The sequence below is a fragment of the Trichomycterus rosablanca genome, chromosome 4 (genome assembly GCF_030014385.1).
Source record: "Trichomycterus rosablanca isolate fTriRos1 chromosome 4, fTriRos1.hap1, whole genome shotgun sequence".
Lineage (NCBI taxonomy): Eukaryota > Metazoa > Chordata > Actinopteri > Siluriformes > Trichomycteridae > Trichomycterus > Trichomycterus rosablanca.
Window position 1 is genome coordinate 3,613,879 of NC_085991.1, and position 21,229 is coordinate 3,635,107.

The 21,229-nt window shown below is 43.4% G+C and overlaps 1 protein-coding gene across 3 annotated transcripts; it reads left to right on the plus strand.

The window, feature by feature from the left end:
* Positions 1-7,013: 7,013 nt before the first annotated feature.
* cdc14aa (cell division cycle 14Aa) lies at positions 7,014-20,356 on the plus strand. 3 transcript variants are annotated; one of them, XM_062992928.1, is made up of 15 exons: positions 7,019-7,258; positions 7,599-7,689; positions 8,541-8,616; positions 9,217-9,309; positions 9,407-9,486; positions 10,223-10,289; positions 12,949-13,011; positions 13,982-14,069; positions 14,196-14,426; positions 14,709-14,847; positions 15,024-15,180; positions 16,320-16,417; positions 16,545-16,673; positions 17,776-18,103; positions 20,035-20,356. In XM_062992928.1, exons 1-15 carry the CDS (start codon positions 7,192-7,194, stop codon positions 20,062-20,064), a joined length of 1,737 nt encoding a protein of 578 aa, XP_062848998.1. In that variant the 5' UTR covers positions 7,019-7,191; the 3' UTR covers positions 20,065-20,356. The 3 variants fall into 3 exon arrangements, with proteins under 3 accessions (XP_062848999.1, XP_062848998.1, XP_062849000.1); XM_062992929.1 differs by lacking the exon at positions 16,545-16,673 and having other exon boundaries at positions 7,014-7,258; XM_062992930.1 differs by lacking the exon at positions 17,776-18,103 and having other exon boundaries at positions 7,023-7,258.
* Positions 20,357-21,229: the final 873 nt, after the last annotated feature.

The following is a 21,229-nucleotide window of genomic DNA, read 5'->3' on the forward strand; positions in this document are numbered from 1 at the left end:
TGTAATGGCCAAAATAATCCTTGCTGGTCCAGAAAGGAAACATTGAAACTACAATATGTGGCCAAAAGTATGTGGCCAGTTCCTTAAACTGTTCCTCCGTACACAAAGCTGGGTCAAGAAAGCCTTGGTTGATGCTCCAGTTCATTCCAAAGCTGTTGGGTGGGGCTGAGGTCAGGGTTCTGTGCAGGACACTGGAGTTTCTTTCATGTCTTTACAGACCTTGCACAGGGGCACGGTCATTAACATTTTCGGCATTTAGCAGACGCCTTTATCCAAAGCGACTTACAGTATACACTCTGAGCAATTGAAAGTTAAGTGGTGGCAGTGGTGGGGCTTGAACCTTTTGATTACTAGTCCTGTACTCTAACCACTAGGCTACAGCTCCTCTGAAACTGGAATGGGCCTTCCCTAAACCTTCACTTTAAACTTGGAAGTGTATAATTACCTTTATATAACTGATTTATTACACGTTAGCAACTGTTGTGGCTAGAAGTGGGGTGTTCCAATAATTTTGTCCATATAGTTTACACATAACATGGAATATCTTGCTGATCTCCTAAAGCAACATGGCCCATCTTAAGCCCTCGATCTGATGAAGCTAATGAAGGACTTCTGTTAGCTCCAGGATCCCACCCAGCACGGCTGATTTCTTACACCACCGCTGAACTCTATTGGTTGTATTGTTGTCCCACAATGCTTCACCCCAAAATATGTACACAGTCAAGCCAGCTTTACGTCACCATGCCAATAATACTCAGCAAAGAAGCCCCTACTTTAAGGCTCAAATCAAGTTGATTCCTATGGGCTTAGTGGCTGCCGTGCCAGAAAGACGCCCCCTGCTTTAGATTTGTTTTACTTCTTTGTGCTGTAAAGCTTGCTTGACAGTGGACAGTCACACTTGTGTTCCACTAGCTTCTTAGTTTATTGCAAACCTGTACTAGTGCTTCATAAAATGTATCTGACCAGACCATCCAGAAAAACTTCCTCTTAGCAAAGTTGTGGTGTGAACGGTCACGTTTTCCCCCCTGACCTTGATAAGAGACCACTGTTCTGTAACATATGCAACTTTATCTGTAGTTAAAGGTTACCTGAAGATGCATTAACATCCTTAAGTGACCACAGCAGCCAACAGCAGTTTGCACGGTCAGTAATGACCATCTAAAAATGATCCAGGACTATTGTGGCCCCCCTTTACGTCATGTGACGTCTCGTTTGGCACTCAGGTGCAGAACCTCGTGTAACCGGATTTATCACCCCGCAGACGGGTGAGGGATGAGTTTAAATGGCAAATGACGACTCTGTTTAGGCTATAAGGTCATTATAACACGATACCTTCAGTCATGCTGTCATAAGTGCTGGGAAAAATTATTCACACCCTTCAGGTTAGTAGGTTGTGAGTTAACACAGTTTGCTGAATAATGAGCAACAAAGTTAACATCACTGTGTAGCTAACATGACCAGATGATGTTTTGGTAATGGACCTGGGTCTCAGCAATGGAATGACACTAACATGGTAACAGGTGTAACAATGTTGTTAGGGATTTTAGTCACCTCGATATAAAGCCAACAACGCCCTCCGATCAGAAAGTGTCCACTGATTAAATACTAGAGGAAGATTAATGCACATTGTCTAAAAGTACAAAGAAAACCTTTCCAATGTTTTCACTGACCAATATAAATATAAACACATTTTAAATTTGACACCTTGCATGTGTGCATGAATGCCTCATTAACACTGAGGCATTTATATGGGTTTTAGAGAGACTTATGCTGCCAACAATGCCAGGCTTTAGTCTGCACGTCCTACGACAGTGTGGCTTCATAAGCTCTGAGTGCATGTGCTTGACTGGCCTGCCTGCAGACAATTAGTGTCCTTAGTTCCTGAACTATTAAACAGTGTGCTTGATGGAACAAGTGTAGTATGGGGGTAAACACGCTTTTTGAGTGTTGTAGGCATCAAATTCTACGTACATTTGTTTATATTTACAATGAAGTTCGTACTTCATTGTAAGCCGTAGCCTAGTGGTTAAGGCACAGGACTAGTAATCCCACCACTGCTAGGTTGCTGCTGTTGGGCCCTTGAGCAAGGCCCTTAACCCTCAGTTGCTCAGACTGTATACTGTACTGTAAGTCGCTTTGGATAAAGGCGTCTGCTAAATGCCGAAAATGTAAATGTAAAATGTACTTTTGTGAGTAATGTAAAGGTTCATATTTAAAAAGCCAATTATTGTCTTAGTAAAGAAAAAACACAATAAGCTTAAGTAAGAAGCTTTTTAGATATAAACGTGCGCGCTCCAATCATTCAGTCACAGAAGAATCCCAGGACTGCCATGACAAACATGTTTGTGATAAACACGCCACTGATGACCCAGCAGAGTCCGAGATTGTAATCTCAGTCCACACACCGCTGATCCTTCTGGTCCAGACTGATTGTGGCATCGCTGACTCAGCACCCTGCCAGCTTCTCAAGGTCACCCAGACATGCAGTGGTTTATGACAAAGCTGCCCGGTCAGATAATCTCAAGAAAAAAAACCTAACCTCTTTTACATTCAGACTTCTACCTATTTAATATAAATAACAGATCTGGATTTGATAACATATCACCTGCTGAGTCCAGATTAATAGGATTCTCTGCTGTACCACGATGTTGAACTAGATCCCGTTTTTAAGCTCTAGCACCACCTTGTGGCCAAGTCTTGAAATACAAGATTCGATTATTTTTCAGAAATAAGCTACAAAGTCCCAATTTAGATTGACAAACCAAAACGTTAGGACCAGTTCTAGGTCTATAATTTAGGTCTAGGATCTAGACCTAGACCTATATGTGAGTGAAGTATCTGGTAAAGATGGCTAATGGTAAATGGTAAATGGCTGAGGCGACCTTTACTAACTCCACACCTCCAGCCACAATGATCAACCAATCAGATGGCGTATTTGTCATGACGTAAAACAATAATAAAACAATAATAATAATAATTATAATAATAATTATTATTATTATTAGTAGTAGTAGTAGTAGTAGTAGTGTGAACAATTGTAATTATAATAATAATTATAACAATAAATAATTATATATTATGATAATAATAGCATAATGAATGGTATAGTAATAATCAATAACAACACCAACATAATAATATTAATAACAATATAATTATAATAATAAAGAATAACCCTAGTTATAACAATAACAACTAATTCTAGTAATAATGATAATAAGATAAGATAAGATTCCTTTATTGATCCCCATGGGGGCAATTCGAGCAGCTCCAGTACAGTGTAAGTACAGTAAAAACAGTAAATAAAATAGAGTAGAATAAAATAAAAAATAAGATAGATGGATGGATGGATCGATGGATCGATAGATCGATAGATAGATTAAAGAAAAGTATGGGGAAATTATAATAAGGAAATTATAAAAAAAATTTAGCTATGCTATGCAATTACTATTATACAACAGTATGGCAATTACTACAATATCATAAAAACACTATATATTCTATATGTAAATATATACATATGTGTGAATAATGAAACAGAGTCCAGTGCTGGACAAAAGGGTTGGGGGGGGTCTTGAGTTATTGTAGGGGGGGAGCTGGCTCATCAGTGTGAGGACAGCCTGTGTATTCTGTTATTGTTATGCAGTCTGATGGCAGTTGGCACAAAAGAGCATCTGAAGCGCTCAATAATTGATCATTGATAATTACAGAGCAACACACACTTATTCTAGAGGCAATATCGAGCACTCAATACACCTTCTGCATGTCTTTTGGGAGAAAAGTGAAGAACCTGAAGGACACCCACCCAGACGCAGTGAGAATATGAAATTTTACCTGGGCGACCAAAGACAAACCCAGGTTACCTGGCCCATGATGCTGTGCGGCACTGATTCTTCCCAGCTGACATGTAGTGCCATAAATAAACACACCTACTTGGGTTTCTGATGTGTCCACATTATTCTAATAACCTCTCGTGTGTCTTTATTAGTAACCTCACCCTGCTAGTAGTAACCAGCCTCTATCAGACCTGAACATGTCATTGTCTCAAATGATACGTCTTCATATCACACGTCCAAGCAACCAGTTTTGAAGGCAGTTGGATCTTTGTCCAGAATAGGACCTGGTCATTCATACTGTTGGCAGAGACCTAAAGGGATCAAACTTAGTTGTTTTGGAGTCACTAAGTCCAGGATTAGGCTTCATAAAGCATCTCCTGACTTATGGAAAGCCTGTGTAATGGATCACGAAGAGAAGAGCTGGGTTGTTTTTAGAAGCAACCTGAGTCTGTAACTTAAGCTGGTCTTTCTCTTGTTCCGTGTCACATTCTCAGGTGAGTGTGTTTCTGTACCTGGTTTCTGTGGATCTTCCTCTGTATTTCTTGGTCTGCCCATGAAGATGTCTACGATTCTGACCCAGATTTCTTGATTTTTTCAAAGAAGATATGTTGGTAAAGGTCATATGAGGACTTCTTTAGGAATAAAGTCATCATTCTGACTTTACTAACGCCAATGAAGGCATGTACCGTTCACCAGTTTTGGGGGGGCACTGGCGAGTCAAAAGGAGACCTCCAGCCATGGTGCCCCCAGCAGCCTGGATCACACACATTGCAGGTAAGATTTTGACTTGGTAAGCTATAACAGATTTTCAGATGATATTTAGATCCCTGGATCATTACAAAATGTCTTGTAGACATACAGTTGAAGTTAAAAGTAACATACGCTCAAAGGAGGTTACTTAATGTACTGTATAGTTGTCTTTGGATTTTAATTATGTATGTGACTGGGACTGAATGTTCTTTTATACTCTGAGAGTTTTTCAAAAAGTTTCCGCACTTTTTTTTCAACTCTATTTATTAAGAATTTCAAAAACAAACTACATCACTTTTCTACATCATCACCTTCCGATGTATTTTCCCAGCATCGTACCACCTTTTTAATGCTGTCAGCAAAAAATGTTTCTGGTTTAGCGTGTAGCCACTGATGCACCGCTGCTTTCACATCATCATCACATGAAAATCTTCTTCCCCTTAAAGCTTCTTTGAGCGTCCACAAAGGTGGAAATCAGATGGAGCTAAATCCGGACTATAAGCGACTCTCAGTCTCTCAGACACGACCGATTACTCCTCCCACGCTCACCGCTTCCAACCAAAATATAAAAGTGAGGAAACTTTTTGAAGATTCCTCGTACATTTAATTTTGATCAAATCTTGGTCAAACATTTAAATACCTCCAGCGCCGAGTTTCTGAACTCCTCGGCTTAATACTCGGTGTTGCCGCCGGTCATCTGGGCACCATCTGGAGGGCATAATTGGCCGTGCCAGCAACAGATACTAATTGGCCATCGTATCTGCAAGGTGGGGACCGGACTATGTGTGGGTGGGATCTTCCTACGCTGTGTAAGGACCCTGATTGGCGGAAGAGACACCTGTGCAGAATGCAGGGGCGAGAAAGGAGGCCGACGTGCTCTCCTTGGATTCAATCGGGTATTCCTTAGCAGTGGAAGACAAATTGAGTGCGCTAAATTGGCAGGAAAATGGGGAGAAAATGCATTAAAAAAACATTAACATACAACACAGAGTGTGTGTGCTTAACTGGCCTGCCTGCAGTCCAGATCTGTCTTTTATGGAAATGTTTTGCACATCATAAAGAGAAGAGTATCCAGCTGGGAAAAATTGGGCAAAAATTCACTTTCAGCTCCAAAATGATTAAGAAGTATAATTAATAGGAAAGGTGATGTACAGTGGTAAACATGCCTCATGCCTTAATTTTTGAGTGTGAGTGTGTTACAGGCATCAAATCCTAAACTGATTTATAATTACAGAATTCAGTCAGTAATTTCTTTGTACTTTCGTACTTTTGACAGTCTGAGAGATTACCAAATCACAGATTCTTGTTTTTACTACTACAGTATTTTACAAAATGTCCCAACTTGTCCTGAAATGGGGTTTGGAGATCATTTAAAGGGGCAGAAAGTTCTACAATTGAATTTAGTGATTGAAAGACTACAGCGGATGACTTACTTGTGGTCATTTAAATGGATGGAGGTTGCACTGAGGCTGTGTGTTTGGTGGAAATATATAGTAGGTTTCTTGATGCATGCTCAGTGATCCAGGTACACAAATCCACAAAGTTGAATCCGTTCATCTGGACACAAGTTTGTTGTAGAGAAACGTTTCGTCGCTCATCCAAGTAACTTGTGGAACAAACTTGTGTCCTGATGAACTGATTGAACTTTGTGGATATAGAGTAGGTTGTCAGAACGTAATTTGTTGGTTATTTTGGTACAGGGGCGGCACTGTGGCTCGGTGGGTAGCACTGTCGCCTCACAGCAAGAAGGTCCTGGGTTTGATCCAAATGTGGAGCAGTCCGGGTCCTTTCTGTGTGAAGTTTGCATGTTCTCCCCTTGTCTGTTTGGGTTTACGGTTTTATCCCACAGTCCAAAGACGTGCAAGTGAGGTGAATGTGTTTGACGTTGAGCTTGTGAACTGATGAATCTTGTGTAAGCAGTAACAACCGTGACCGACCTAAAGTTGACATGTTGCACTGAGGTTGTGTATCATGGGAAGTTCTATACATTAAAGTGTCCTGCTAATGCCAATGTGTTTACAAAAAAAAGGGCTCTGTTTCTATATGAGGTCGTGTGGAGCACATCAGTGAGTGATATTTAACGTGTGAACGCCATGTGTGGCTCACTAATCGAATGAGAAGATTTGACGAACCTCCTCAGAGAAGCTTAGCCTCAATCTTCACCTCCTCAGAGCTCCTTCATTAATCCGCCTTTTTTACGTGGCGGGCACTGATTGGACAGAGCTTCGCCTTGGCAACGCTTTTCGCGGGGTTGCTAAGCAACGACCCTTTAATTCGAGGCGGTTGTGTCCGAATCCGCACCGTTTAGTACTTGATAGCAAGCGAAAAGAAGCGAGACTGAGCGATATTCTAGCTCACTAGGTAGTGAGGTAGTGTGCGGATTGAGACGCGACCTAAGGCTTTTTTTAAAGAAGGACGGTAGAAGTTTGATTCCCTTCGTTGCCTGTTTAAGGGGAGACTTTTAAGTATTTAGGAATTTAAACTTTGACATGGAACTGTTTATAGTGGACGGAGAATTAACTTTAACAACTTTTCCGTGTCGTGGTATAGTGCTATGACAGTATTTTAATATAAAAACGAGTTATTTCGATTGTAAACACTGCAAATGTTGAAATTCATAAACAAAATGGAGAATGACAACGTCCTATTTGAAGCTGCTGAACTGATCAAAGGTATTTCATGCAGGGTTTGTTTGTTTATTAGGATTTTAACATCATGTTTTACACTTTGAACGTTTTAAACACAGTCATGGACAATTTTGCACCTCTAATTCACCTCACTTGCATGTCTTTGGACTGTGGGAGGAAACCGGAGCGCCCGGAGGAAACCCACACAGACACGGGGAGAACATGCAAACTCCACACAGAAAGGACCCGGACCGCCCCACCTGGGGATCGAACCCGGGACCTTCTTGCCGTGAAGCGACAGTGCTACCCACCGAGCCACAGTGCCGCCCACCCCTATTTCGTCCAGGTAATAAAAGAGTTAATAATGTCTTCATCTTTTCTGCAGATCGATTGTACTTCGCCACTCTCCGAGGCAAACCGAAGAGCACCGCGAACGCACATTACTTCTGCACGGACGACGAGCTCGTCTATGAAAAGTGAGTCCACATACTTCTGCTCCGTAAGTCTCCTGGATGATCAGTTGTAATGAGAGAACCACAAAAATCCAGATCTGTCTTGATTTAGAAACTAGTAGAAGACAGGTAACACCGCCCACTGTTGCGCAAGCTTTACTTCAGCATGGCTTAGAGACTGTTGCTTTGTCCATGCGATCAGTGAGGTATGGATTGTTTGTCAAATAAAAAAAGACCCAGTGAATGCAGGATCACAGATTTAAAAACGTACTTTTAAAAGACTGCTTTCGGCTGCTCAGGTGGCGCAGCAGTAAAAACACACACTGGAACCAGAGCTGGGATCTCGAATACATCGTATCGAGTCTCGGCTCTGCCTGCCGGCTGGGCTGAGCGGCCACATGAACAACGATTGGCCTGTTGTTCAGATATGGGTGGGATTAAGCCGGATGGGGTCTCTCTCTCATAACTAATGCAATTACGACCTCTGCTGGCTGATCGATGGTGCCTGCACAGAGACGGGAAAAGAGTGCTGTCGGGGTGTGTCTCTCCGTACACAGTGATGATCTGCATTGCACTCGTCAGTGTAGGTCACAAGATGCATACGGCTGCTGCCCACGTGTCGGAGGGGGCGTGGGTTAGCTTCATTCTCCTCAATCAGAGCGGGGATCGGCATTGGTGGAGAGGAAGCATGACGCAATCGGGTAATTGGATGCGCTACAAAGGGAGAAAAAGGGGAGAAAAGGCATAAACAAACAAACAAAAACATATATATTTATAATATATATCAGGGAAATTTTGCACATTGGAGGATGACAGTAACATATACAGTATATAAAGAATGCTTTCTGATGTGCTATGGTGGATTTCTGTCTCAGTTTCTATGCAGATTTCGGGCCCCTTCATCTGGCCATGCTCTACAGATACTGCTGTAAACTCAACAAGAAGCTGAAGGTAAGTTTACAAGATACAACTGGCTGTCAGAGCTGTGCAGTAAAAATACTGTGATACTAAATAAAACATTTTAAGTTTAAATCAGAAGACAGACTTGAAGCCACTCTTAGGAGCTGAGACATGATGATCCGCTTTGGCGACCCCTGAATACTAAAGCAGCCGAAAGAAAAGAATGTTTATAACAAGGCAGCAAAATTACAGGCTCTTCACAGACATCATTATCAGCATTGTATGAGCAATCAGTGCTCAGGAAGGCCACACTGATCACTGCAGACCCATCTCATCCACTACACCCACATTTTCAGTTACTTCCATCAGGAAGGAGATATGAGGTTCCACTAGCTCGGAAAATGTTTACAAAAAATCATTTGTCCCTTCGGCAATCACAATTTTAAATCATAAAACATAATATTCTAATCGTTTTAACCTATGTTGTATGTATGTGAATTAATTGTGTGATTGTGATTGTGAGTGTACTGAAGCCCTGTCAAAGACGAATTTCTGTCTCAGTTTGAGACGGACAATAAAGATTATCTATCTATCTATCCATCCATCCATCCATCCATCTAATCTTAACACTTTGTTTTGGGGTCTTTGCAGTCCTTCACTCTTTCCAGAAAGCGCATTATCCACTACACCAGCTACGACCAGCACAAGAGAGCCAACGCCGCCTTCCTGATCAGCGCCTACGCCGTGGGTCTCGCTCTGCCTCTTTTTTTGTCTTAAAATTCTAGATGAGGGGAATTTTGCACGTCGAAGGATGACAGTAACACTTTCCATCTGACTCTAGGTAATCTACTTGAAGAGAACGCCAGAGGAGGTCCACGATGCACTGACATCTGGCACCAACGTTTCATACATGCCCTTTAGGTAAGAAGGAACTTAAGTCTGTTTTTAAAATGGACACATAGGACAAAAAGGTGCTGATGCTTTTAGGCAGGTGTACTGCTGGTACACGCACCACCCCACCATGCTCTGTGGTACTGTTAAAATCATGATTTTGGATCAATATGGCTGGACATTGGGACACATACGGCAGGAGCTTCAGTCACAAAGACTGCTCAGCTACTTATTTTTCCTTGTGTTGTATAGCATGTGTAGAGTACACCAAGAGAAAGGTATAGACCTGCTGAATGCATGCCCCCATGTTGTGAGGGGTTCTTGTGGATCATGACTGATTAGCCACCCATGTAAACATCGTCTTGACCTGGCATTACCCTCTTCTGTCTTTCTAATAGTCCAACAAACACATACACTCTATGGCCAAAAGTATGTGGACACCTGATGAACTCTTTCTGGATGACATGTTCTTTATGTATAGGCCACAAGGAATCAGTAATTGGTTTGATTGAGATATGAATGATGTAAATAGATTGACATTCAATTTTATTCCTTAAGTGTTTAATGGAGTAAAGGTCAGGGCTTTGTCCAGGCCACTGGAGTTCCTCCACACCAAACTGGACATTGCTTTGCGCAGAGGAGCAGTCATGCTGGAACAGAGGCCACAAAGTTGCAATGTGGTGTAATAATTTTGGCCACATGGTGTGCAAGTACACTGGGTTCATATTGTGAACCTTTTTCTTTATGTTGATTGTCATTATTTCAGAGACGCTGCCTTCGGGAGCTGCACGTACAACCTCACCATTCTCGACTGTTTGAAAGGCGTCCATAAGGTGAGTCTGAACCAGGAGGGATGTTTTTTTTGCATATTATTTTTGGAGTGGTTGAGTGTTACATGTCTCACCTGATTTAATACCCTAAACAAACACTCACTGTGAAATTTATTAGGTACAGCTATATGCTACAGTACGTGTACATTTTTGGTATTTAGCAGACGCTTTAATCCAAAGCAACTCACAATTGTGACTATACAATCCAAGCAATCGAGGGTTAAGGGTCTTGCTCAGGGGCCCAACAGTGGCAACCTGGCAGTGGTGATGTGGCTTAAACTGGCAGCCTTCTGATTACTAGTCCAGTACCTTAACCACTAAGCTGCAACTGCCCCTACATTTATTCGTTATTCTATAGTCTACACCTCCTATACAGATGAATTTTGTGTGTATACAATGATAGACTGTAGATCATCTGTTGCTCTTTACAGGTTTTCACCCACATTTCATCCACACCCACAATCAAAAATCAAATGGACCTCATAGGATAGGAGTTGTAACACAGTAATTACATGGTAGTGTGTTGTTCTGGGATGTGTAAGTGTAGCAGGTGCAGCAGTGTTGGGATTTTATTGGGAATACTCACCCTGTTAGCACTGGTTGTGTGTTAATCTCCCCTTAAGTCCTTAATCAGTGGACACTTTTTGATCACAGGACGCTGCTGGCTTTATACAGGTTCTTCTAAAAAAATTAGCATATTGTGATAAAGTTCATTATTTTCCATAATGTAATGATAAAAATTAAACTTTCATATATTTTAGATTCATTGCACACCAACTGAAATATTTCAGGTCTTTTATTGTTTTAATACTGATGATTTTGGCATACAGCTCATGAAAACCCAAAATTCCTATCTCAAAAAATTAGCATATTTCATCCGACCAATAAAAGAAAAGTGTTTTTAATACAAAAAAAGTCAACCTTCAAATAATTATGTTCAGTTATGCACTCGATACTTGGTCGGGAATCCTTTTGCAGAAATGACTGCTTCAATGCGGCGTGGCATGGAGGCAATCAGCCTGTGGCACTGCTGAGGTGTTATGGAGGCCCAGGATGCTTCGATAGCGGCCTTAAGCTCATCCAGAGTGTTGGGTCTTGTGTCTCTCAACTTTCTCTTCACAATATCCCACAGATTCTCTATGGGGTTCAGGTCAGGAGAGTTGGCAGGCCAATTGAGCACAGTAATACCATGGTCAGTAAACCATTCACCAGTGGTTTTGGCACTGTGAGCAGGTGCCAGGTCGTGCTGAAAAATGAAATCTTCATCTCCATAAAGCTTTTCAGCAGATGGAAGCATGAAGTGCTCCAAAATCTCCTGATAGCTAGCTGCATTGACCCTGCCCTTGATAAAACACAGTGGACCAACACCAGCAGCTGACATGGCACCCCAGACCATCACTGACTGTGGGTACTTGACACTGGACTTCAGGCATTTTGGCATTTCCTTCTCCCCAGTCTTCCTCCAGACTCTGGCACCTTGATTTCCGAAAACAGTACTTTGGACCACTGAGCAACAGTCCAGTGCTGCTTCTCTGTAGCCCAGGTCAGGCGCTTCTGCCACTGTTTCTGGTTCAAAAGTGGCTTGACCTGGGGAATGCGGCACCTGTAGCCCATTTCCTGCACACGCCTGTGCACGGTGGCTCTGGATGTTTCTACTCCAGACTCAGTCCACTGCTTCCGCAGGTCCCCCAAGGTCTGGAATCGGCCCTTCTCCACAATCTTCCTCAGGGTCCGGTCACCTCTTCTCGTTGTGCAGCGTTTTCTGCCACACTTTTTCCTTCCCACAGACTTCCCACTGAGGTGCCTTGATACAGCACTCTGGGAACAGCCTATTCGTTCAGAAATTTCTTTCTGTGTCTTACCCTCTTGCTTGAGGGTGTCAATGATGGCCTTCTGGACAGCAGTCAGGTCGGCAGTCTTACCCATGATTGCAGTTTTGAGTAATGAACCAGGCTGGGAGTTTTTAAAAGCCTCAGGAATCTTTTGCAGGTGTTTAGAGTTAATTCGTTGATTCAGATGATTAGGTTAATAGCTCGTTTAGAGAACCTTTTCATGATATGCTAATTTTTTGAGATAGGAATTTTGGGTTTTCATGAGCTGTATGCCAAAATCATCAGTATTAAAACAATAAAAGACCTGAAATATTTCAGTTGGTGTGCAATGAATCTAAAATATATGAAAGTTTAATTTTTATCATTACATTATGGAAAATAATGAACTTTATCACAATATGCTAATTTTTTGAGAAGGACCTGTATTTTAGGTTGGGTTGCTATTCTCCCTCTAGCATTGACATTGAAGTGTTTTAAAATCCCAACAACACTGCTGCCCCTGCTACTTTTATACCTGAATAACACACGTTACCATGTTATTACCAAATAAGTGTCACTGCAGTGCTGAGAATAGTCCATCACCCATCATCTGGTCAGTGGGGCTCTTTCAACTGGTAAATGGGGTTGGTGGGGTGAGAACTGTCTCAGTCTACACACTATTCTAGTTAAGGGCGCTCACTGGGGTTCTTTGTTTAGTTCTGGAGCTGAAGCTCCACCCATAATCATCTAGTCCAATTATCTGCACGTTCCGCACCGAAGCATGAAGCCGAGTTGACACGATCCTCCCTGCGAGCATGAAGTTCATTGATTATTGATGTTCTCCCCCTCAGGCCCTGCAGCACGGCTTCTTCGACTTCGAGACCTTCGACGTCGAGGAGTACGAGCATTATGAGGTAAGAGTCTGTTCTCCAGAAGAATCAGGAGAACAAACAGGAATCCGAGTCCCTACTAGCTTCTTAAATGTAGATTTAGTGGCGAAAAGTTTGTGGACAGCCTTCCTAACTATTATTTTCAAGTGTTTTAGACACAACCTTTGCTAACAGGTGTGTAAAATCAATTCTATAAAAGAAGCAACATGCTTTTAATCTTGTGACACCTAATTCTGGTCGGACCTTCTTTGTTTTTTTGACACAGACTTGACTTTTTAGTACAGCCCACATTTTCTCCATAGATTTAAGGTCAGAAAGTTCATTTCAGCCTGATTTTGCCATTTTAAAACTGTTATGTGATGTTTTGCATCATTGTCCCTCCCAAGTTCTTCCAAAATTCAACCTCCTGGCTGATGCTTTTGTACATTTTGTACATTTGTACATTTTCAGCTTTTATCCAAATCAACTTACAGTTCTGTGACAGTATATTGTCTAAGCAACTGAGGGTTAAGGGTCTTGCTCAAGGGCCCAACAGTGACAACCTGGCATTGGTGGGGCTTGAACCAGCGGCCTTTCAATTATCAGTCCAGTCCCTTAACCTCTAGGCTAAAACTGCCCTACAACTGTCTTCTTTTAAAGTATTTTGAGGTCGTCCTTCCATTAGCCAAGTGGTCCCTGAGTATGATACTACCACCATCATGCTTTACAGTTCAGTTTGGGATACATAGAATGTGAGCCAGACCTTCTCACCCAACATCAGTGCCCATCAGTACCTCACAAATGACAAATGCTTTCTTGACTGCCAGGGCAAAAATTCCCACAGAGACACTCCAAAATCTAGTGCAAATCTTTCCTTAAAAAGTGGAGGTTGGCAAAGCCGTAAAACCCATGTTTTTTTATTGTAATCAAGTGTCCACGTTAATTTCGCCATATACTGTTTATTCAAAAACAATGGACAAAGGACTTTGAATGAACTTGACTGCTTTTATTTAAGCGTGTAGAGAACGGAGACTTCAACTGGATTGTACCAGGAAAACTACTGGCCTTCAGCGGTCCTCATCCCAAGAGCAAAATCGAGAACGGTAAGTGACAAAGACGTCTGGCTTTGTGAAAGTCTAAAGTGGACATTCCAATTCATCCCCAAGGTGTTTCCTTGTTAAGCCAGACTACTTTCTTTCTGATCATAATTTGTGATTACGGTGACACAGGATACCCGCTCCACGCTCCTGAAGCCTACTTCCCCTACTTCCGTCAGCACGACGTCACCGACGTGGTCCGGCTCAACAGGAAGATCTACGAAGGACGCAGATTCACAGACGCCGGCTTCGCGCATCACGATCTGTTCTTTATGGACGGCAGCACGCCCAGCGACCTCATCGTCCGCCGCTTCTTACACATCTGTGAGACGGCAGACGGCGCTGTTGCCGTCCATTGCAAAGGTGAGACGAATTCGTGACACGAGAAGAGTTCATAGCGGCCGGATAGAGGCCTACAGGTTTGATTGATCGGTCACTCCTGGCGTATCATGGTGACTTGCAAGGGAGCCTAATAATAAGGTACGGGTGTCCACAAACCTTAGGCCAGGTTTTAATCAAATACAGGTCAATCATTGCTGTCTGGTTTGGTTTTATTGACATTTCTCCTACTGTCCCAACTTTTTTGGAATTGGGTTTGTAATTATAAACCTAATATCTCTTCTGTTTCTTTTGATGTGTGTGCAGCTGGTCTGGGCAGAACGGGCACTCTGATTGGCTGCTACCTCATGAAGCATTATGGCTTCACAGCTGCAGAAGCTATCGCCTGGATCCGCATCTGCAGGCCTGGTTCTGTCATTGGACCCCAGCAGAACTTTCTAGAACAGTGTGTACCTCAAGAGATTTATAAACGTCTTTCATTATGCTGTGGTCACGGACCATCTACAAGTAGTTTTAGCGCATACACTATTATGGTCTAAAGTATGTGGACACCTGAATAAGAGCATGTTGGTTATTCTGTTCCAAAATCCTGTATGCTAACGTGGTTCTCTGTCCATGTAGAAAACAGCACAGCATGTGGGTGGATGGAGATCTGCACCGATCCAAACAGCAGAGGCAACAGCAGCAGCATCAAAGCAGAGACTTGCTCCATCTCATCTCCGGCATGGACCACGTCTCCATCAGCAGCACCAGCCTGAACGCCCAAAACGTCGACGAGGTGAGAAGTGCCAAATATATGTGGACACCCCTCTAACGACTAGGTCTTTCACAGGGATAAGCAGTAAAGCTTGGTGGAGCTTCTCCACTCCAAACTTCTCGCAGCGCAGCGGGATGTTCTGGTTCGAATCTCAGCTCTGCTACCGGTCGGCTGGGCGCCATTTATCGGGCACAATTGCCGGTGCCTGCAGCAGACTATACAGGTCATCAAGTCTGGGTGGGAAATGACCGGACTAATAAAATGGGTGGGGTCTTCAAACGCTGTGCAAGGACCCTGGTTAGCAGCCCGAGGCGCTTGTACAGAAGTGGAGGTGCCACTGAGGCACGGGCGTAAAAGAAGGTGTTGAGGGACTGCACACGCGTCGGAGGGGGCATGGGGCTGGCGAATATACCCTCCTCAGACGCAATCTAGATCTAAATTGGGGAAAAAAGGAGGAAAATGCATAAATAAATACAAAAAACAAAGTTACAAGCGCATTCTTTATTTTATTGAATCAACCTAATACACTTCTAAGCAGTGGGCGTGGCTCAGACACCTGAACTCAGTCTTTGGGAGGGGTGTCCACATATTTTTGGCTTACTCGTAAACACATGCCACCTTGGGACACCTTGAAGGTAAACCCCATGACTAAAAGTGTGTGGACACCACTTTTAACTGTTAAATGCAGATGTTTCAGCAACAACCATTACTAACGTGTATGAAAACAGTTAAGGGAAGGTCCTTAAAGACATCCAGACTGTCCATGCTTTTGAAATAGATGTCCAATAAGGTCCATGTAAACTTCTACCTCAACTGTAGGTGTGAATGAGTGAGTGAATGTGTGGCGCCTTGCAACAGTTAGGCTGTGTTTTCAGGATTGGCTCTGGACCCACGTCATCCCGACCAGGATAGGGTAAAAGCACTATTGTTGAAATTAACAAGCAGTGTTGGTGATGCACAGATCTAAGGTCAATCCTTGGCTCTGGTTGCTTTCTGCCTTCAAAAACTTGCCAGTCAGTGGATTAGTGACTCCAAATTTCCCTTAGCTGAGTTGGTGTTTCCAGGATGGGTGTAAGGCCCACACTGACCTGGTCAGAATGAAGCGGTCACTGAAGAGGAAATTCTGAACGTCCTTGCATGTTTTTGGCCTCTCTACACAGAAGGACCAGTTGTTAGGAGACAACGTGGCTCTAACTCAGGGGGACAAACTGCGAGCACTGAAGTGTCAGCGTCCTCCGAGGTCTCCGTCCACTTACAGGTAGGGGACATGCTCATATAAATACACTATATGGCCGAAAGTATGTGGACACCCTTTCTAAATGTGGTGGTGGAGTTCCTGTGTGATGCTGGAATGATGTGTTAAAACATAAAAATGTTTGTTTCAGTGGATTATCTCCTGCACCTGGTACCATTTCTCCTTTAAAGTCTTCCAAAATTAATCTCCCATTTTCCGGTGCCCCTCTGCCAAGGCGGCTGGCACGAAGCCCCTCGTCGTCTGCAGGAAACCTAAAAAGGTGAGGTGACTGTGATTTAAATTCGATGTGTATGTGTTCATCTTGGGAATGTTCTTAAACTGTCTTTCTTTCCTTAAAAGGCAACAGAGACAAGTTGTCTAAATGTAGCTAGCTTTCTTTGTCATATCTAATTTCCCAATGCACTCATGACCTCTAACTAAGGGCCAGTACACGCCTCCCGCCAGCATGTACCTAGTATGTGCAGAGGAGCAAACTTTGCTCTCTATATTCCTTTGCCACCTGTGCAAAGCCCCCTCTTGTGGATTCAACATTTTTTTATTTATATATTTATGCATTTTCTCCCCCTTTAGTTCGTCCAATTACCCGATTGCGTCATGCTTCCTCTCCACCAATGCCGATCCCTGCTCTGATTGAGGAGAACGAAGCTAACCCACGCTCCCTACGACACGTGGGCAGCGGCCGTATCCATCTTATCACCTACACTTTGACGAGTGCAGTGCATCTCAGCCCTGTGTACGGAGAGACACACCCTGAGAGCACTCTTTTCTCATCTCTGTGCAGGCATCATCTACATCAGTTATGTAAGAGAGAGAGAGACCCCATCCGGCTTAGTCCCGCCCATATCTGAACGACAGGCCAATCGTCGTTCATGTGGCCGCTCAGCCTAGCCGGCAGGAAGAGCTGAGATTCGATACGATGTATTCGAGATCCCAGCTCTGGTTCCAGCGTGTGTTTTTACCGCTGCGCCACCTGAGCGGCGTGGATTCAACTTTTTAAACCTCTGACGTAAGTCTGTGTAGGGTCGTTTGTAGGGTCAGTTGTTGGGTCAGTGCTGGACAAAACAATAAATCCCAAAGGTGTTTAGTGGGTTGAGGTCCTGGCACTGAAGTTCATCCACACCAGACTCATCAAGCCATGTCTTCATGGGGCTTTGGGCACAGTCAAGCCATAACAGTGGTACAGTCAAGTTGGTAACATGCTTTTTATATATATATAATTATTTTAATGGTTGTGGCTCAAACACCAGAACTTAATAAATAGGCAGGGTGTCCACATACTTTCGGTCATACAGTATGTTGTTTGTGCTCCTGTTTTTAACCTCATCTCCATTACTTCTGTGTTTCCATAAATCTCCCCGCAGCTTTAAACCCCGCTTGGCCCGCTCCCTCGGAAACCTCTACAGTCCAGACAGCTTCAGAGACGAGGACAGTGGCGTCTCTTCAGCCTCGTATTCCACCCGTTCTCCCCTTTTCGTTCCCCCGTCCGTCCTGTCCACCCCCCATCCTCCGCCTGCCGCTAGCTTTGGATACCCTGCGCTGAGCTTTCAACAGGAGCCAGAAAACATCAACGATCCTCCCGCTCCTCCACTCAGGCCTGCAAAGAGAGGGACTTTCCGGCCGAATCCCAGAGTCCCGGTCCGACCCGGACTTGGTAGGCTCACGGGTCGACATCTTAGCCGCTCTATACCTGTGAGTCCAGTTTTTGCTGCCCCTAAAAATTTGGTCTTTGTCAAACTTACTGTCCTTGGCAAATATTTAGTTTCCTCCTTTCTGGGTTCCTCGTTTCCTCGTGGTTTTCTTTATTTAAAAGGCAGTTCTTCTCTTGCTCCAGTGGTTCTTCAGCTACACGTCCAAGGCCAGCTACCTTCTTGGTCCTTGACCACAGCTTGTTCTTTTCTGCTAATCCAAGTCCAGAATTCTTCTTTCCTTTATTCTGCTAACACAACTGATCCATCTGCTCCTTGTGCACGTCCACTGGTTTTCTTTATTGTGGACCACAAGTTATTCCTATACTGATTGACCAAGTCAAGCTTTATCTATTACTTCCTTCTATATTTTCTTCCACAGCTGTTTTGCTGGTCATCCTAGTCTGGTCAACCACTGCTGCTGCTTGTTTCACTTTTTTCTTTTTCACTGACCATCACTAGTTCTTATCTGATTAGCCACGTCCAGCTTTCACATCTTACAGTACATGTTCTTCACATTGCTGCCATTTCTTCTTCCAATATTTAGACCACATCTGATTCTTCTGCATGTCAGAAAAGTTCTTCTAGCATCCACATCCAGGCTCCTGCTTTTTCTTCAAGTAGAACTGCTCATTAAAATCCAGTTCCCTCCACTTCATCTTCCAGGGCTGTTTGGGTGGCCCAGCGGTCTAATATTCTGGTCCATCTTGGGTGTGTTTGAAAACCTAGTGAGCTGCCTTGCTGTCTTACTGCCTACATAGGCAGCTGCCTCAGTAGAGAGGATTCTAATAAGTCATTTACTTATAAGCCAGGTTATTCGAACGCGCTACTTAGACAGTGATAACATCGGGGTTCGCTTACTAAGCTAACACAGTTAGCATCATGCCATTCAAACCAATGGGATGAGCTGGCACAGCAAGCTAGCATGTAAACTAACATCTCCCTCTGTGTATCGAAAACGGTTACACTAGCTGAATTTGCAAATAAAAACACTTGTACACATTTATACAAATGAAAAATTAATGATAATTTATTTACGTTTGAAAATAACTCCTATTTTTTATTTTTCTGTGAGAAAAGTTGTGCCGTATTGAATGCTGGTATAACTCTAAAAAAGCTTTGCATGTTTCCTCGTTCTTGAGTCAAAATTGCGTTGAAATTTTAAGATACCTTACTAGTGAGCATATTAAGCCATCTAGGATTTCGAACAGCCTCCTTTACATTTTCAGCATTTAGCAGACGCTTTTATCCAAAGCGACTTACACAATGAGCTAAACACAGTGAGCAATTGAGGGTTAAGGGCCTTGCTCAGGGACCCAACAGTGGCAACTTGGTGGTGGCGGGGCTTGAACCGGTAACCTTCTGTTTACTAGTCCATTACCTTAACCACCGAGCTATCACTGCCTCCTTCTCGGGAGCGCACGTAGAATGACGTAATGTAGAGAGCGCACTAGGTTTTCGAGCACACCCCTTGTCTCAGAGGTGCTTCCGGCTAAATCAGGGTCTCCTGTTGTGTGGTCAAGGTGGTAGCAGGAGCGGGGAAGGAATACAAAGAACATAGCATGGTCCAGCTTTTTTCCTCTGTGTGCATGCTCGTCTGAGGCTTTCCTTAGTCAGAGCCAGAGCTGTGGTGCAAAAGGCAGAAGAGCTAAAAAAGAAAAGCATGTTTGGGATGAACTAGAACGATGATGGCAGGCCAGGCATTCCCCTGCAACATCAGTGCCTGATCCCACAAATGCTCTTTTGACTAAATGGGGACTAATTCTCATAGATATATATGAGATACGATCTATGATACATCCAAAATCTTGTGGAAAGCCTCTGTAGAAAAGTGGAAGCTACAAAGCTAAAAGACCAACAAGCTTCTGGTCGGATGTCCACATACTTTTGGCCATATATGAATTTTTTCTGTTTGTCCTGTTCTCTCTGTTGCAGTCCCTCCAGTCTGAATATGTGAAGTACTGAGACGGTGTTGCTGCGAAGACCCAGGCTACAGGAAATCTCTTCCTTCCCTATTGCAATCTGCCATGCTGGTCGAGGAGAGTGACAGGCTAGCACCTGCCTCCTCTGATATGCATAAATTGTCGGATTCTTACAGAGAGCCCAAACATTTGTATTCCTCGACCAGTAGAAGTTGCAGTTGCAGTTGCAGCGGACTCCCTATACAACCTTTCATACCTTAGACATGGCCAATTGTGTATTAGACCCATGCACATGTACCAGTTTTTAAAAATAAAAAAGAATTTCTAGTAAATAACGTTTCAGCTTCATTTTTGTTTGGTTTTGTTGCTAAGATGATGGAAAGCAGATGGGATTTTTGCAAGCAACGTTATGACATTGAATTAAGATGCTCTTAATTGGAGGCGTGAGGTATGATGCAGTTCGGCACCAAATTTCAGGGTTCAGATCCAGTTTTGTTTGTTTGTTTGATCAGATTCATCAGTTCACAAGGTTATATCAAACACAGTCATGGACATTTACATTTTCGGCATTTAGCAGACGCTTTTATCCAAAGCGACTTACATTACTGTGACAGTATACTGTCTAAGCAATTGAGGGTTAAGGGCCTTGCTCAAGGGCCCAACAGTGGTAACCTGGCAGTGACGAGGCTTGAACCAGTGACCTTTGGATTACTAGTCCAGTACCTTAACCACTAGGCTACAACTGCCCTATGGACAATTTTGTATCTCCAAGTTACCTAACTTGCATGTCTTTGGACTGTGGGAGGAAACCGGAGCACCCAGAGTAAACCCACGCAGACACGGGGAGAACATGCAAACTCCACACAGAAAGGACCCGGACCGCCCCACTTGGGATTCGAACCCAGGATGAGGCGACTGTGCTACTCGGATCCAGTAGATAAGATAAACCCGTGGTTTGGTTTCTTTGTTTATGTGAGGGCGGCACCATGGCTCGGTGGGTAGCACCGTCGCCTCACAGCAAGAAGGTCCTGGGTTCGATCCCCAAGTGGGGCGGTCCGGGTCCTTTCTATGTGGAGTTTGTATGTTCTCCCTGTGTCTTGTGTCGGTTTCCTCTAGCAGTACAAAGACTTGCAAGTGAGGTGAAATAGGAGATACTAAATTGTCCATGACTGTGTTTGACATTAAACTTCTTGTGAACTGATGAATCT